General features: G+C 55.0%; 1 protein-coding gene across 1 annotated transcript in view; it reads left to right on the top strand.

Annotated features, from left to right (window-relative positions):
* The window catches only part of Rbm38 (RNA binding motif protein 38), a 13153-nt gene extending 3567 nt beyond the window's left edge, over nucleotides 1-9586 (top strand). The window contains exon 4 of the mRNA XM_005362803.2: nucleotides 8441-9586. Within this exon, the coding sequence (XP_005362860.1) occupies nucleotides 8441-8744 (304 nt within the window). The 3' untranslated portion in view covers nucleotides 8745-9586. The remainder of the gene's footprint in view (nucleotides 1-8440) is intronic.
* Nucleotides 9587-17991: the final 8405 nt, after the last annotated feature.

Genomic DNA, 17991 nt, shown 5'->3' with positions numbered 1-17991 from the left:
CCCTCCCAGCTGGGAGGCAGAGTTGGGCTGTCAGCGGCTCCCTTTGTTTTTGCAAACAATCAGGCTGGCCTGGCTGGGCCTGACTCAGCGGTTGGTTTTGTCAGTCAGCCTTGGGCTACCCTGGCTGAGGGCCTGGTGGGAGCTGGAACCCTGGCAGCTCAGAGCCTGCAGGCGCCTGCGTGACTGTACTTTTTCCTAGGGCTTCTGGACCCTTGACATTTAAGACCCCCACAACCCGCCTATGAGCCAAACCACTGTTGGGGTCCTCACCTGTCTGGTCAGAACTACCCGTCAGCTTATGAAGACTCTTGAGAACATGATGCTTTGCTGTTTACCTGGGTCCCTATCTGCTTGCCCCCATGCCTGCTTGTTGACCGGGCCTTGTACAGCCTTGCTGGCTGTACAGCCTGTGCCTGTCCGTCATGTAACCGAATCTGTGGGACAAGGCTTGGTGTCTGGTGAAGCTTTCCTCAGCCATTGCAATAGTTTTTGCCAGCCTTGTGTTGGTAATCCCTGCTGGGGATAAGTGGCCCAGGACCTTCCAGCAATGGGGTCTTTTCCAGCCCTGGGACACAGTCAGCAGTGCAGATGGGAGGGGAGGGCTGAGATTACCCCACCCTGGTTATGTTTGTCAGGGCTTCCCAGGGTCAAGGGTGTCTGCCCACACTCAGCCTACGGCTGATGGAGAGCCGAGGTATGTCTCTGGCCTGGCAGCCCTTGGAACCTCTCCTGAGCTATATTTGAAGGGCTGTTGCTCCAACAGGCTGTTCTCCCTGTTCTTAAGGGGAACCTTGCTGTGGAAAGATGCCCAGACACTCTGATCCTTTCTTCCCAAAATAGGGCCAGGCCAGGCCCTAGGGGCTGCTGAGGTCAAGCCAGAGTCCCAAGCCTGCTGGGTGTCAGGCTGCACCTCCCCAGACAGCAGCATTCAAAGTGACAGGGCCACGTTAAGGAATGACTGAGCAAGGTGTGTGGAGTGTGTTGATCCCAAGGCCATGGAGAGCCTTGGGGTTTGTCCTGGATGATCCAACAACAGGCCTAAGCTTGGGGCCACATAGACTGTAGGCCTGCCTTCTCCCTAGGACCACCCAGGCCCATCCCTCTCTTCCCAGCACCTCCCTTGCTCACGTGACAGTTTTTGGATGAGTGAACTCATGTCCCCGAGACCAACAACAATTGGGTCCTCTCTCTGGCTTGGGTTTTCTTTCCCATAGTCTTCATTTTAGAGACTGTGTTTTCTGTGGTATGAACCTGGTACCCATATGGTGATGTTTGTCCTGATTTCATGTCACCAGACCTGTGGACTAGAGGTGGGGGGGGGGGGTGGTGAGACAGACATCCCCAACCCAGTGCCCAGTATGGCCAGGACCACTGCAGTTAGACAGGGTGCTACTGGGGGTGCTTCTCAGGAATGAACAGTGCTGTGTTATCTGACTTTCCAGTTGAGCTGTGTGTGTTACAGTGTAAATGAGCACCATAGTGTCTGGGTCCCCATAGGTCTCACATTGTGAGGGCCATAGTGTCTGGGTCCCCATAGAGTCCCACACTGTGCCAGCCTCTTTTCCTGCACAGACTGTGTAGCCAGCCAGTGAGGGGAGGTTGGAGGAAGGAATTGGCCCGGCCCTACAGAGGGATTTGCCCTAATTTCACTGAGGGCAGTGAAAGGTGAGGCCGGTGTGAGGCTGTAGGAGGGGCAGGTGTGTTGCATGCTCTGGTTCAGGAGGCCTCTCTAGGGGTGTGGCAGCGAGGAGTTGGAAGTACTATAGGCACTAAGCCAGGCCCAGAGCAGCAGGTGTGAGCATGCTCACCCCACCACCTGTGGGTTATCTTGGGGGTGGCCCTACTTGCTTCCCCCGTCATCACTTCCTGTTTGGCAGCCTGTCTGGAGGCAGGCGTGGGCTGGCTGTCTGACCCTCCCAGAGGGTGTGCTGCCTGTGCTGCTGCACCTGTTGTTTGTCTGCTGGGACAAGAAGCTAGCCTCGGGCGCTCTTGGGTTCCTTTCAGAGTTCAGTTATTGCCAGGTGCCCAGGGTAGCGCTTCTGAAGCCTGAGGCTGAGAGTCCATAGCTCAGTTAGCCCCAGAGATGTGTCCATGGCACAGAGGTCCACCAGGTGGCCTCTGGCCCCCAGATCGTGGCTCAGGAATTGAGGCATCCCTTGGGAGAGTGGCCTTGCTCCCTTCCCCCAGCCCTCCTGTAGACTTGGTGTCAGCTGGGAACAGGCTGGGAGTCTGCAGAGTGGTTCTGATCCTCCCTTTGTGTCAGGTCAGGGGCCCTAGCTCCACTGGTGTGACCACAGTGTCCTCTCCCAGGAGACTTGCAGCAAGGGAGACAGAAAGAACCATGCAGGGTTGGTATAAAAGCTGTAGAGGAAGGGACTGTGGGGTGGTGGTGATATGGGAACAGAGGCCAGAGCCCAGCAGTATGTGGGTCCTTTTTCTGAAACAAGGTCTTGTCATGCAACCCAGGTTGGTCTTGAACCACCAGTGAGCTTCCTAAGTGCTAGGGTCAAAGTCATGCACCATCGCTTCTTTTTTCTTGTTAAACCAGGCAGGGTCTTCTAGCTCAGCATATGGAGCCCAGCAGACTGTGAACTCCTGGGTCCCTGCCTCTGCCTCTTGCTTCTCTGGAGCTGGGACTTGAACCCAGCCTTATGCATGCTAGATAAGCTCTCTACTCCTGGACTACAAGCAATCCCTTGCTTTCCAAGTGCTGGGATTCAGGTTTGTTTTGAGGGCATCCCTCTACTGCTGCATTGAGCCAGAAAGCCTTCCGTTGGGACAGCTGCCATCTAGCCTGAGACAGAATCACCTGGACCACTAGACCTGGGGAGGAGGGCTACGATTCCAGGGTGGACAGTAGATGGACTTGACCTTAGAGGAAGAATGCCGTACAACTTAAGACTGTAGCTAGCAGGCCTAAGGTGGGATTTGGGCAGGTTCTTAGCTGGCTCCCACTGTGGTGTGTCTTCTCTCTGCCTACACTCACCCAGCTGCTGTGCACCCCAGAGAGCCTGGTGTCCCCCTCACAGGGGATTCCCAGGAGGCCTGCCAGGCTGCCACACACGAATCACATCACCGCCCCACCCCAATGCTGGGGCTGCTGGTAAGTTGCCAGGCTTGCCTCCAGCACCCAGGCATAAGGCCCCCAGGGAGAAAGAAAAAAGTGAAATGGGCTCATTTGCCTTTTTCGTTTTTATTTTCGGTGTGGCTTCATGTTCGGGAAATGGGCCCTCCTGGGCTGTGGTCAGTGAGTTTTCTGAAAGCTGGGCTTCACACACGGGGGCAGGGCCTGCATTGACACCGCTCACTTTGAACCCTCCTTAGTAGTAGCCACAGTAGCTGTGTGCTCAGGGTGGGGAGATGGATGTCTCAGATGCCACTGCAGAGCTCCTATCTCTCTTCTGGGGGTAGCCAGCATCCCAGATGTGCCGGTGGTACCCTTAGTTTACAGTGGGGAAACAGGCAGTGAGATCTGGACCATAGGCCAAGTCAGCCAAGTGCATCTGGCTGTTTATTTGTTGGCCTGACTCTGGACTTGATGGGAGGAGAGGCCACCTCTTCCCTCCCAGTAGGTCAGGTTCTCCTGGCCCCACCCTACAGACCCAGCTGTCAACCCTGGCCAGCACCCATAGCAGCCCACTCTGGGCTCTTCCCTTCAGCCTCTGTAGCTTGATAGCTCAGTGTTACCCCAAACCAGACACCACTAGGAAGCTGAGAGCTTGAGCCATCCTTCCCCTAGCGTCACATAGGTCTCCCTGGCAAGAGGGTCCCCAAAGCTCCAGAATTTAGACTCCTTTGGTGGCCTCTGGCCTAGGAACTCTTCTTCTGTTGCTGCTGCTGCTGCTGCTGCTGCTGCTGCTACTGCTGCTACTTAGGGTGGGTTTAATTGTCCCCGGCCACCCTGGCTTGAGAAAGGACAGAAGATTCCCTGAAAAGAATGCGGAAATGGAACCCTCGGTGTGAGGAGACAGTGGCATCTGCTCTCAGCCAAGGCCTGGATGGGAGTGAACCCGAAAAAGCTGGTGGCAGAGCACTCTGGAGAGAGTGAGTTACCCCACCTTTAGATTTCAGCACGTAAGGCTGGACAGGCGGAGCATGAAAGGTGTCTGTTCACTTGACCTCCCCTTGGGCCCTGATGCTGCCAGGGGTCTGGGATTCACAGGGGTGAAGATCTAGCGGCCTGTAAGCGTGTCATTCCGAGGACTGATAAGGATGCCACAGGACTAAAGCAGGCAGGCGACTAAGGATGGCAGGTCAGACTGTCTGCTGTGAACTTGACAGACAGATCTGTGTCCCTGCTGGTGTCTGAGGCTGCTGCTCTATCTGCTGTCTCATGCCTGGGCCTTCTGGCTTGCCCCGGGGTGCTCAGATGTCCACAGATGCTATTCTGGGCCTTTAGGGATAATGGAGCAAGGAAACTCAGCCTGCATGGCCATGAAGGTTCATACAAATAAAAGGATAGGGTGCTTTGGTGTGGAAAATAAAAGGGGCAGGAGGGGCCCGCAAGATGATGCGGGGGGGGCGGGGGAGAACCTTTGGTCGTGTACCCCAGGTGTCAGCACCTCGGGGTGGCTGCAGTTTGGGCACAGCAGGATCATCCAGGCTGGAGAGGTGGGTATGGGCTCTCGTGTCGGAAGCCCCGGGAGCGGTTTGGATTTGCTTCTCGGTCCAGTGGGATGGTGCTAGTCCCTGGTTCTGGTCCCTGGAGTAATGTAGTCTTGAAGTCTTTAAGTGGTATATGAGGGACTTAGTGGGCTAGGCCAAGTGGAGTCTGCTGGCCCAGAGGTAGGAAGTGGGGGAGAGTGACAGTGGCTTTGGAAAGCTTTGGGTGGGTGGGCATGCTGGGACGTGGAGGCACTGAGTCCTTCAGGGCCCCGTACTGCTGGGGTAGGAGGTTAGGAGGCCGGTACCCTTGCTAGGCTGGACATGAGAGTGGTTGAATGGTGGCTGGCATTTGAGTCTGAGCAGCACTGGGGATGTCTCTGGACAACATGGCACTTCCACATTGCTTGCAGCAGTCTGCACTCTGGGACCAGGGTCACCCATGGACTGGGCGCAGGGCTAGAACTCAGGTGGGATTTTTAAAGTAGAGTGATCCATGTGCCAGAGTGTTCTCTGGTGTGCAGGCCCCGTCCCAGCTTCTGCTGCTTTTAACCGGGATGTCTGTGGTGTTGGCCGTAGTGTGGAGTATTCTCAGAGTAGCCTTAGCTGTCCTGGAACTTGTTTTGTAGACTAGGCTGGCCTTGAACTCAGAGATCCACTTCTGCTTCTGCCTCCTGAGCACTGGTATTAAAGGATTGTTAGAACTGTGGTTCCAGCGGCATGTGGCATAAGCAGGTGACTGGATAGTCTGAGTCATTTTCACCTGCCTTGTGTCAGGCACCACAGTAGTGCCTGGCAGAGACCTCAAGGAAAGTACAGGTGAGCATGCAGAGACCCGGAGCATTTAGGGTGTACAGGATTGGGCAGGTCCTCCAGGTGGGCAGAGCAGGGAACCTCAGTGTTAACAAACGCCACCCCTAGAGGGATTGGGTAAGGGTGTCCCACCCATGTTTTGGGAAGTTAAAAGCATAACTCTGTTGGAGCCTCAGTGCTTGAGTCCCAGGGGCCAGGTGGGGCTTCCCGCCTGACACCCAGGTAGGGACATCATGTAAGCTTTGCTGATCTAGCGAGGCCTCGGTCTTGCCCGGTGGGGAGCGGGCATCCAGCAGCACCCTCTACCAGAGCTCTGGTTTCAGGAGGGTCAGGCCAGGCTGGGGGACAGTGCAGGAAATGGCCCTGGACCCCAGGCTGAGGCAGGTGAGGAGTGTTAGGTGCTGTGGGATCCACTGCTGTTCAGGCTTTGGTCTGAGCAGGGTTTAGGGATCTGTAGGCCAGCTGAGTGGTAAGGGGAAGCCCTACCTCCCAGTCCTGTCGTGTGTACTCCTGCGTGGGCATCCTCCCTGCGGCCTGCCCGGGCTCCACTTTCCTGCAGCCTCTCCTGAGCTCTGGGTTTCTGTCCTCCACCTCTTCCTGCAGAACTCAGCCATGTGTTCTGTTCATGACTCTGTCCTGGCAGGAATCTGAGGAAGTATCGTGCAGCCCAGAGGTAGGGTTAGAATCCACAGCAGCGCCATTCCAGTCAAGGAGGTAGGGCAGACACTACCTGGGGCTCCTGCCAAAGGCTGTTTGGCCTCACAACTGCACATCTGTTGCCCTGTGGTATACAGGATGCTGACCACTGCTGGTGATTGGTGTCCTGGCAATGTCTGGTCAGCTGCCCCTGCCCTTTGAAATGGAGAGGGCAGCTGGGTGCAGAAGCTCTAAACAGCATGCAGGGTTACACCTGTGTTAGCTGTGCCTCCCTGTGTGCACTCCAGTGGCTTTCCTAGCTCTGCCCCAGCCTCACCCGTGTCCCTTTGGTACCTGTGGTATCAGACGCTGCTGCTGGGGCTGCTGCTGGGGCTGCTGCTGGGGCTGTGGAGATGAAGAGGTAGTAAGTGCTTGCTGCACATGTGATGGCCACAGTTTGGATCCCATGGCAGTCTACCTGTAACCCCAGCGTGTGAAAGACTGACAGGGTCCCCAGAGTGAGGCTATAGATCTATGAGGTCTGGGTTCAAGTAAGAGTTCCATCCTCAATCTATAAGGTGGAGAGTGACCCAGGAAGATGACCGGCACCCATCTCTGGCCTGTTTGCGCATGCATATCACTTGAATTCATCAATGATACTTGCTGCTTGCCTCTCTGCCACCCACTGCATGGCTGGTCAATGCTCAACCACACAGGCCACACATGCCACGCGTCCATTTGCAACTTGCGGCAGGTATTGGGATGCTGCTTTGGTGACTAGAGCTTTTTTTTGGGTGAGGGGTGGATAAGGTTTCTCTGTGTAGCCCTGACTGTCATGGAACTCACTGCCCAGACTGGCCTTGGACTCACAGAGGTCCTCCTGCCCCTGCTCTGTATTGGGATTAAAGGCATGCACCACCACTGCCCGGCAACTAGAATTCTCTTTAATCGTGCACGTGTGCTCCTCAAGCCTTTCAAAGATTTCAGACCCCACAAGTAGACCCCACCTCTTCCCTCTGTCTCTGCTAGGCGCTCTCTGCACCATCCTCCTTGGGGCATCCTTGGGAAGCCGTCATCTCTTGGACCTGTGCGTGTTAGGTGGGCTAGGCCCGGAGTCTGCAGCTCACCCGTCAGTTTCATCTTTCAGAGGTGTTACTATGGGCAGGAGCCTGCTTGGGGTGGGATTGGATGCCATTCCCTGGTCTCTTGGGTGACTTTGGTTATTTGTGATCTCAAACAAGCTGCTGGGACTTACTGAGTGTGTCTTGCTGGGTGTGCTCTCTCCAGAGATGTGCACACCCTAGGGCTGGGTGTGGGCAGAGCAGCAGCACTGGGGAGCAGCTAAGCCTTTTCTTTTGGAGCAGAGCCTCTCTCTGGAGTTAGGCTGTGTGCTAGGCCTGCCTCAAAGATGTTATGGGAAGCTGAGGCTGCAGCTGGCCCAGAGCACAGCTTAGACACACCATGAGAGCGAGTGAGCTGCATGCTGACACCCTTGGTGGCACCCCCCATGCTGTGTACTGGAAGATGCCACCAGCAGCCCCTCTGCAGGTGTTTAGTGCACACTGTGGGCACTGCTGTAGACATGGCTGAGGTCCTGAGAGGCTGCCCAGCCTCAGTTTCTCCTGTAGTCATGCTGTGCTTCCTGAGGGAGCCGCAGCTGGTGCCCAAGTTTCTGAGGGTGTGGGGTGGGAGCTCGGGTCTCCAGGTGCCTTCCAATTACAAGCTGCAGGACCTATGTGGTCACCTGGCACAGGGCACTCAGCCCTCCTGACTTTAAAATGGCTGTGCTGATGGGACATTAGATAAGGCCCCTGGAGCATCTTGTTACTTAGCAGGGCACAAACCAAGCACACCAGCACCCTGTGCCCTCCATCCTGCAGTGGGTGTACCTGCAACCCTGCTGCCCAGCCTTCCCTGGCAAGAGTTGAGTAAGGACTCCATGAGGGAGGAGTTCCTGCTGTTCAGGAGCTGGTGGGTGGCTAAGGAGCGTGGGTGTCACTGGGAGGGGTAGGTGTCTGGCATGTGAGCTGCACTGCCCCCATGGTTTTTCTCAGGCCTGCCTTGAGTTGTTACCGTCTCTCTCCTCACAGTCTTGAGATTCCTGGTTTAAACAAAGGCTGCGTGTTTAAACACTGTTCAGTGGGTATTGGTGGGAGATGCGGGGTGGGCCTAGGTTGAGGAGGAAGACACTGAGAACAGGTGTTTGGCGTGTAAAGCAATGGCACTGCTCGTGCAAAGGCCCTGGTGTCAGAGTACAGGTGGCATGTTGCTGAAACTGTCTTGGAGATGGAGTTATAGATGGGCAGGGCACGGGTCCCTTGGCCTCCCCCACTCTGCCGCCATTGCCTTCCTTTCTCCTACAGCCCCTGACACTCTGCTTGGCCCACAGGCTGACTCCCCACTACATCTACCCGCCAGCCATCGTGCAGCCCAGCGTGGTGATACCTGCCACCCCTGTCCCGTCACTGTCCTCACCCTACCTTGAGTATACACCAAGCAGCCCAGCCTATGCCCAGTATCCTCCAGCCGCCTATGACCAGTACCCGTACGCCGCCTCGCCTGCCACAGCCACCAGCTTCGTGGGCTATGGCTACCCAGCTGCCATGCCCCCAGCCTTGTCTGCCGCTGCCCCTGCAGGCACCACTTTCCTGCAGTACCAGGCGCCTCAGCTACAGCCTGACAGGATGCAGTGAGGCGCGTCCTGCCTAGGGCCACAGCCACCGCCTGCCAGCCTCGGGAGCCACCAGCACTTGGGTCTCCTCAGGCCCCTGGGCCCACTTGCCAAGGGCACCAGACAGCATCTTCTCCAGCCCAGGCCCTGCTGTGCCTTGAGGAAGGCCATGAGAAGTAAGGGTACACTCTTGGGAATCTCTGCAGCCACTCCATGCCAGGTGCCTTACTCTGGGACGGGTACAGACGTCTGCCTTCCTCTCTGGGAGCCCCGCCCGTTGCCCTCCAGTCGAAGCACTGTGCCATGTCCTGTTGGGATTGTTCTACTATGAAGGCAAGACCATCATCACCAAGAACTCCAAATCTGTTTTTTACTTAGAGACTGGCTTTGGTCAGTAGCTCTCTTTGGAGACAATGACAGTATTTCTCTGTGACAGTGTCACTGATGGGATGCCTGGAGCTACCCCCTTTCCCATGGGATGGCCATTGCCAGACTACAGCCCTGCAGGGCCCTGGGCCCCTGTCTGTCTGATGCTGCCCACCTTACCTGCAGAGGTGCCCGTCAGGGTGAATTCTCAGGTGTCTGTTGCTGTGCCATTGAGGCCTTCTTCCTGGCCCTGCACCCTCTAGGCAGGCTCTGTGCCCGCCCATCCACCCTCCTGTAGTCACCTGCGTGCCAGTCTGGGAGCATGACCTGACAGCACAGAGGGAGAAGTCCCGCCCATGTCTGGAAGGGGTGCAGTGGGCATCTCTGGCAGCATGGGCTGCCCGCAGGCTGGGCAATGGGTCCTTCCACACCTACCTCAGGGAGCCAGTGTGAAGGCCCTCAGCAGCATGCCTGCTCCTCAGCCCAGAGGACAGAGGGAGTAATGTTATAATAATATTTTTATTAGAATATTCTGATTATAAAAATAAAACTTGTTTTCTTTAAAGAGAAAGTCTGTCCAAGATTTTTCTCTCAGTGGCCATGGTGGTCCTGTGTCCAGGGTTTCTGACCGCTGTTTATCAAACCCTTACCCTGCTTTAGCCTCTGCTGATTGATCTGTTAGCTTCAGAGACAAGCAGTACCGGCCCCAGTATGGCCCAGCAGTCTGAACCAGAGGACTCTAACCCACAAGGTAGGTGCAGCCAGGCCTGGGCGGGGTTCACTGTTGGCCCCCATGCTCAAGCCTTTAGAAGTGGACCTGGGTTGATTTCTTGCACTCTACCTTAGGTTCCCTAAAGCCCCGTTCTGGTTTCCACTTAGTTTGTCTGTGAGATGTGCCTGGAGCGTCTGTGACCCAGGCCCAGCTGCGCTGTCAGGACTGGGTTTGCTTTCATCCCAGGCCTCTACCTCCAAGTGTCAGTTTGCAAACACTAAAGGGTCAGAAGGTCAACATGGGGGCTCCTAACCCACAACTGACATCTGTTGTTGCTGATAAGAGTGTGGGGCCAGGAGGGGTGGCGGGCACTGCCAGGGTTATCAGGAAGGCCATGTGAAGCCAGCATACTTCCTGTCTCTATCAGCTGGTGGCAGCCACAGGGGCAGGCCCTCAGGAAGGCCCCTTGGTCTGGATAATGCCCTCCTGGGTCTTAGGATTGAGGGCTCTAAACAGGGCAAACCTAGGAGAGCAATAGGTGCTGTTTTGTGCCAAGGACACGGCGGGCTGAATGCAGTCAGCAGAGCCACACTGCCGTCAGTAATTACAGTGGTAACCACTGCTCTTGCTACAGGACAGTTTCCATGGGATGTCCCCAGGTCCAGGTGGCAAGCTGTTCATTGTCCCTTGTGCATCATGGTGAAAGGTCTGGATAGGAGAGCCCACACTGTCCCAGACAGGGATTTTCACTGCTTCACCTCCCAAGGACAGGATTTCTGCCCCAGAAATCTGGTCCTAGCTGTCAGCACAGACCTGGTGCACAGTGTGACCCAGAGAGGGGCACAGGTTCCATCCAGCCCGATGGCCAGGCACACTCCCGTGTAAACAGATGCTTACAGACTGCATACATGTTAGTGTACTCGCCCTCTACATAAAGGTTCAGCAGGCCAGTCACAGGGATACACACAAACTCCACATGCAGGATACACTTTCACAATTACACAAGCACACCTGACTCTGCTCAAATGCACACTTGCAGATGTCTGCAAAGCAACTCACACATGTACATGTGCACACGTACACCCCAGAACCAGGCATACTGGGTAACATGAAGAGGGTCCGTGTGTGTTAGGTGTTAGGTGTTATGTGTTATGTTCCACGGCCTCTGGAACAGAGATGCAGCTACAGTTTTGAGCTGGAGTCACTTGAGGGAGAAGCTGTGTGTGTTTTGTGTGTGGGGGGGTGGTGTCTGGGTGGCTGGACAAAGAGGAGGGAACCTCAGGCCCTGGGCTGGACCTTCTCTGTGCAGGGGCAGCCAGCTGTCACTCCCTGCTACAGCTTTTCCTTCTGGCCTAAGTGCAGAGGGGTAGCAGCCCAGATAAGAGTCACGCTGAGCCCAGCGCTGTCCTGTATGGGCCATTCAGTTGAGCCTCATCTACCATATTTGCCCAGAGCCCAAAGCTTAACTAAGGTCCAGTTGCCACATGACCGACTGCATAGTCTCCACCTCTCCCCTACCCTGAGGATATCCTGTTCAGTGGGACCCCCATCCCTGGGCACCCACTGCTGTGAGGCTTTTTGAGCCTTGAGGTGTGTGAGTCACTGACATGCGTGTAGGCCCTGTCTGGGTCACAAGAGCCACATGAGCCTTCTGGAACTCCAGGAGGAAGAGGGACTTCTCTTGGGGGAAACAGGCTAGGAACAGATAACCCTGAGTGTCTGGGGGAGGAAGAGGTCTCTGCCAGTGGGTAGGCAAGGAGAGCTGGGAACCAAACGGTCTTGGTGACCAACCGCTTCCCTTTACACTAGAGACTGGTCCTCAGGGATAGATCCCCGTGATCCTGAGGGCAGGGTTGGGAGAGTAGCTGCCGTTGGCTCTTCTTCCAGCTGCCTCAGCTTCTCATCAAGACCCCTCCCAGGTGGTGTGACAGCCCTCTCGAGAGGAACTGGCTTGGGGACAGAGCAAGTGATTTCATTCAGGCTTCCCACTGGCCAGTTGGCATCCACAAGTGCCAGGTAGAGCATCTCGGCCAGTCCCCTGCTATGCCTCTCCCAAGGACCTACTGCAGCCGGGATGCAGTGGAAGGGCCACTGCTCAGACTATCTTGGGCTCTACCACTCCAGATCTTGGACATGATGGCTAGAGTTCCAGCAGCTATTCTGGCCCTTGGAGAACTGACCCAACCACAGTTAAATCTCCTATAAACTGGCTCATTGCCAAGTTCCTAAACGGGAGAATTGGCAGACAGTGGGGGCAGATGTGAGGTAGGCACTCAGCTTGGGAGCCCCAGGAAAGACAGAGTCAACAGAGGAAGAATAACACCCCAGTTCCTGTGACCTAACCCTTTGAGCTCAAGCCTCTGCTCCCCAGGGAAAGGACCCCCATTTCCAGCTATGACAGGCACACCGCCAGCTCCAGAACTCAGGTTGTCGTTGGAGCCTGGGAACTCGTGGGTTCCGCATCTGACATCTCCCTGAGACCCTGGCACCCCGTGGCGGGTTGACCCTCCCTGTGCCAAATAGGCAGCTCAGGCCAAGAGATCCAGTTGTGTTTAGATGCCGCCAGAGTGCTGGAGTGGCTGGGCTGGATTTAACCCAAGCACCTTGAATCTGGCCACATAAGACTGCAGAACCAGGTCACTGCCCCATCTCTTCTACCTCACCCACAGCCAGCTGGGCGTCACCCCCACACATGGCCCTCTCTGCCTGCTGAGTCACACTGGTGTTTTTCCTCAGACGTGTAAACACTGAACGAGAACCCCAGGCAACAGGTTGGATGTCTAGATACAGCTGCCCAGAGCTCCCTGTCTGGGTGTCACCTCAGGCAGTGGTGGCGGTGGCATCTGCCCTTCCAGTACCTCCTGGGGCTGCTGATAAGAGTCAGGCTTTGCTTATCAGCCTGTTATTCTATCCCTGGGTGCTCTGGGAAGAGGGGCTGAGAGCAGAGATGGGGAGCCCCTACCACCACCCCCAGCTCCAGCAAGACCCTGGGTGCCACCTGCTGGCCCCTGACTGGCAATGGGGGCATTTTTAGAGGGGTTTTAAGAATAGAGGTATTCAAAATTATAGATACTAATAGTCCTGCTAGAATCTGGGTATTGTAGCTTAAGCCTATAATCTCAGCACTCAAGAGACTGAGACAGGTCTGGAGTTTGGAGCCCGTCTATTTCCGAGTGGAAACCCTGTCTCGGAGGAAGTGTGAGTAAATCAATAAATGAATACATGTCAATTGCAACACAGATGATCACACTCTGTACAACTTTCTTCTTTTTGTTTTTTTCAAGACAAGGTTTCTCTGTAGCTTTGGTGCTTGTCCTGGAACTAGCTCTTGTAGACCAGGCTGGCTCAAACTCACAGAGATCCACCTGCCTCTGCTAATCATACTCTGATAGAGAAGCAATGGGGTGATGTTTGCAATTTTTGCACACATCTGTGCGTAGTGAGAGAAGACACTGACTGTTTACTTTCTTAGGTTTCTGAAACAACTTTTCTCTGTATTCCAGGCTATGTCCTGGAATTTAAGATCTTCCTGCCTCAGCCTCCTACCACACAGGACGCAGGAGTTGTACTTAGGGTCAGGCCCTGTGCTGAGTCAAAGGAGTGTGCAACACTAAGCCACAAACACTAAGTTTGGGGGAGTTCCTTATATAGAAACTGAAACATATAGCTGGAGGGGGGAGGACAGAAAAGAACCTTCTAGAATGAGGAGACAGTACACAAAAGTCATAAAGTATCTTAGAACCCCCCACCTTGGAGGGCTTCGGATGCACTTCAGTGTTAGAATGGGCGTGGCAAAGCCCTGGATTGTATCTCCAGCATCACACGCATGTACTCGTGTGCACACAGATCCCTCTTGGTGGCCAACCCAAATGGCTCACTTCTAGACAGTGATTTCTTGTTTAGGGTTAATTTTTTCCTCCCTCGCACTTCCAGCATGATCTGCAGGCCTCTGTCTTCTGCCTCTCTAGCAGAACGTACAAGGACACCCCCCCCCCACACACACACACATACACACACACCAGCTTGGCTGAGCCCCTCCTGCAGCCAGATTTTGCATAGCTGTTCAGGGAAGGCTGCTTTTTCCCATCTCTTACTAGCCAGCTGATCACATCTGTGTGAGGCCGAGGGCTGGCTCAGTGAAGTGGTGGGCCCTCTTGACCACTGACATCAGGTGATGAGACCCAGAGTCACCCAGGGGCAGTTTCCAGTTCAGTGGAGAGTACTTCACATTAGCCTTCAGGAGCGAAGAGCAACAGGCATCATCCCTGAGCACGCACAGTGTGGCAGCGTGTTCAAAGTCCCCAGAAGAATGTGCCATCTCCTGGAAGAGCACTGTGCTTTCCTGAGAGGATGACCCAGAACCTTGTCAAGAGGAGGTAAGTGCCGTGAAGGAGGGAGGGACAGAGATGGGGGAGAGGCGCTTGCTGCTCACTTCTGGGTAGTAGCCAGGGAGGAGGCTACTTGCAAACGTCCTGAGGTAGGGCTGGAGGAGCAGGGGGTGTCCCCTGTGACTGGCGGGAAAGTCACCTGGAATAAAGAGGTCATCTTAGGGGAACTGGGGCTGGAGAGATGGCTTAACTGCCCTTCCAGAGGACCTGGGTTCATTTCCCAGCACCACATTGTGAGGAGGCCCCTGTAAGTTCCTAGCTGCTCAGCCTCTAAATAATCACATGGAAACCATATTATTTAAATCACTGCTTGGCCCATTATCTCTACCTTCTTATTTGCCAACTCTTACATCTTAATTTAACCCATCTCCATTAATCATGGCCTACCAGCAAAGTTTCGGCACATCTGTCTCCGGAGGTGGCTCAATGGTTTCTCTCTGATTCCGCCCTTCTTTCTCCCAGCATTCAGTTTAGTTTTCCCCACCTATCTAAGTTCTGCCCTATGAACAGGCCGAGGCAGTTTCTTTATTCACCAATGGTATTCACTGCATACGTAGGGGAATCCCACGTCACCACATGACAGCTCACGACTGTCTGTCACTCAAGTTCCAGGGTTTCTGATGCCCTCACACAGGCTTACAAGCAGGCAAAACACCAGTGCACATGAAATTAAAAAAAAATTATGGAGGGTAATGACAGGCCAGGCTGAAGGGTTGGTTGAGGGTCAAAAACAACAATAACAATAGGGTGGCACTTTCTAGCCCTGAGCTACAGAAGCTGGGGTGAGGACCTAGGGCCTGGGCGTGGCAGGCAGGTGGCATGTCACACCCATATCCAGCTTTGTCTGGGAAGCAGGCACAGCCTGCTGTGTGCGTGGAAACACTGCGTTGGGATGGGGTGGATCTCAGATAGTCTCCCACACAAAACTATCATCACCTGAGCCCACCCAGACTACCTGCAGAGTGATCCTGGCTCAGGGTGGGTGGACACCAGCTTCTTAGTGGTGGGCTCGAGGAGGGGCTGGGAGAGGTCTCAGCCAGCCCTTCTTTATACCAAGTCACCTGCACTGGGAAGCCTAGGAGCCTGAGGGCATATTGGGGAGCAGACTCAGTTGGACCCTGTGACCCCAGTAGAGAGGAAGAGACTTTTGTCATTCTAGTACCCAGTGCCCCGTATGGAGCACACTTGGTGCTCTGTGGAGGACGGCACCTCGCCAAAGCACCCTTCGCCCACAGCGCCTTTGTATATGTGCTTAGCTCTGTGCTCAGTGCCCCTTCCCAGTGGTTCCTACCCTCTCCTTCCCACTGCTGAGCAAGCTTCTTGGTGTGGTCCTGAGTCCCTTCAGTTGCTCTCTCTTTCCATCCTGAACCTTGAGCTTAGTGGATGTAGGGTGTTTCCGGCCCCTCATGACAAGTCAGTCTCCAGTGCCGGCTTCACTTGCAAAGAACTTAGAGGCTGGGGTAGGGGCCGAGGGAGAATGGCTGCTCACTCAGTGGGTAGCACACTGACATAGAGCATAGAGGCACAGGGGACTGTTTATTCCCAGCCCTGTGTAAGCCAGGCATGGTGGTACACTTCTGCAATCCTAGCACGCAGGAGGCAGGAGTATCAGAAGTTCAGGATCATCCTTGGCTACATTTTGAGTTCAGGGCTAGCCTGAGCTAAGTGAGACTCCGTCACAAACAAACAATTTAAACAGTTCTGTAGTCCTGGATGTAATCTGAAACAGGCAGCACCTGCTCCCTGAATTCACCCTTGAAGGCTGGTTCTTCACCAGAGATACCTGTGGGGTCTGCCCGGGGGAGGGGCTTGCAGCTCATCTGTGGGGTCTGCCCGGGGGAGAGGCTACAGCTCATCTCTGGGGTCTGCCCGGGGGAGGGGCTTGCAGCTCATCTCTGGGTTCTGCCCGGGAGAGTGGGGGAGGCTGCAGCTCATCTCTGGGGTTTGCCCGGGGGAGTGGGGGAGGCTGCAGCTCATCTCTGGGGTCTGCCCGGGGGAGGGGCTTGCAGCTCATATGTGGGGTCTGCCCAGGGGAGGGGTGGGGAAAGGCTGCAGCTCATCTCTGGCCCACAGAGCCAGAGTGCAAGTCTCTGCTCCCAGGAGTGTCCTGAGAGAGGTCAGAGGTGGCCCATGGGAGATGCAGTGGGCTCCCTGTGTGACAGCCTGGCTCTTTGTGGACTTGAGTTTTGACCATATTTGCCCAGTGACTTGTGGCTGCCCCAGGCTGTGGCATAAATACCAGTTTATCAGGTTTATTTATTTTGTCCCCGTGGAGCGCAGAGGAGCCAGCAGCCTCCCTGGGCAGCGGCACCCACTCAGTCCTGGATGGGAGGCTGGACTATGGCTGGCACAGTTGGGTTCCCTGGAGCTTCTGAGCCATCCTTTGGGGCCCTGGAACATAGGAGACCGGGCTTAGCCTACTCAGCACATTGTCAGTACCCAGAAGGCAAAACAGGGTGTCTGTCCTCTTTCCCAGCAGAATCTTAATCTACCTGTCACCAACAGGTCTCCCTGTCACTGTGTGACCAGGCCAGGCTGATCAGAACCCCAGAGGGCTGGGCTCAGATACAGGCTCCTGGCCTAAAAGCACCCTGGGGACACAGCTTGGGAGGATTAATGGGAACAGAGGCCTGTGGCTCTTTCCATAGACTCTCCCGGCAGTGCAATGCCCGCCTGAAGCACCGTGACCACGGGGAGACCGAGCGAGAATCTCAAGAGGTGGCCAGCTGGGGAAGTCGAGAAAAAATGAACTGAGCTGCGGTGGCCATCAGCTTTTCAAATTTAAACTGCCTTCCTTCTCCGCCCCCCCCCCCTCCGGCCCTTATTTTTGTGAGACAAGAGCTCACTATGTAGCTCAGGCTGTCCTGGAACACACATGTAGCCCAGGTTGGCCTCTAGTGATCTTTCCGCCTCAGACACCAGGGTTCCAGTGTGAACCAGCACGCCCAACTTTTTCCTTCTCTTTTGTTCTTTTTCTTCCTTTTTAGTGTTTTTGTTTAGAGACAGTCTTGTAGCCCAGGCTAGCCTCAAACTGTAGCAGAGGATGATCAATGACCTTGAATGTCTGCTCTTCCCATTTCCCCCTCCCTAGGCTGGGACTACGGGTGTAGGGCGCCATACTGGTTTATACTGTGCTGGGGATCTGAAACAGGCTTCATGCCTGCTGGACGAGCCCTCTGCTAACTAACCTGCCTCCCTGCCCCTTCCTCTTCTCAGCACTGCCGATGATACCTGGGCCTCCTGCCCACTAGGCAAGAGTTAGTGAGCCACCACCCACATTTTTGTTTTTTGACACAAGTCTTGCTGTATAGTCCAGGACAGCTTTGAAACAGTAATCCTCCTGCCTCCCAGACAGCTGGGAGTCCCAAGCCACTGCACATGACTATCGAGTGACTTTCTTAGGTTTAATTTTGTGTGTGTGTGTGTGTGTGTGTGTGTGTGTGTGTGTGTGTGTGTGTGTACATGTGTGTGTTTAGGAGTGCACAGTGGTCAGAAGAGAGCATCAGATCCCCAAGAGCTGGAGCCCCACAGTGTAAGTGCTGGCATCTGGACTCCAGTCCTCACAGCAGAGCACAGATTGTGACTGCTAAGCTTCTCTGGCCCAGGCAGTGGCCCTTTCAACCACCAACACCAGCTCGGCTTCAAAGCGGCTCTCATCTGTGGTCACAGTTCAGTGAAGAGGAGCTCCAGTATGGTGTGGCCCCACTTGGGCCACAGCCTGGGGTCCCCACAAGGACAAATCAATGAGTCTGTGTCTTCCGGAGGGCTCCAGACTGAATCCTAGCCTCCACCTTGTGGATCAG

This window comes from Microtus ochrogaster, linkage group LG8 (assembly GCF_000317375.1).
Source record: "Microtus ochrogaster isolate Prairie Vole_2 linkage group LG8, MicOch1.0, whole genome shotgun sequence".
Classification (NCBI taxonomy): domain Eukaryota; kingdom Metazoa; phylum Chordata; class Mammalia; order Rodentia; family Cricetidae; genus Microtus; species Microtus ochrogaster.
This window is presented reverse-complemented; position numbering and strand designations above follow the sequence as displayed.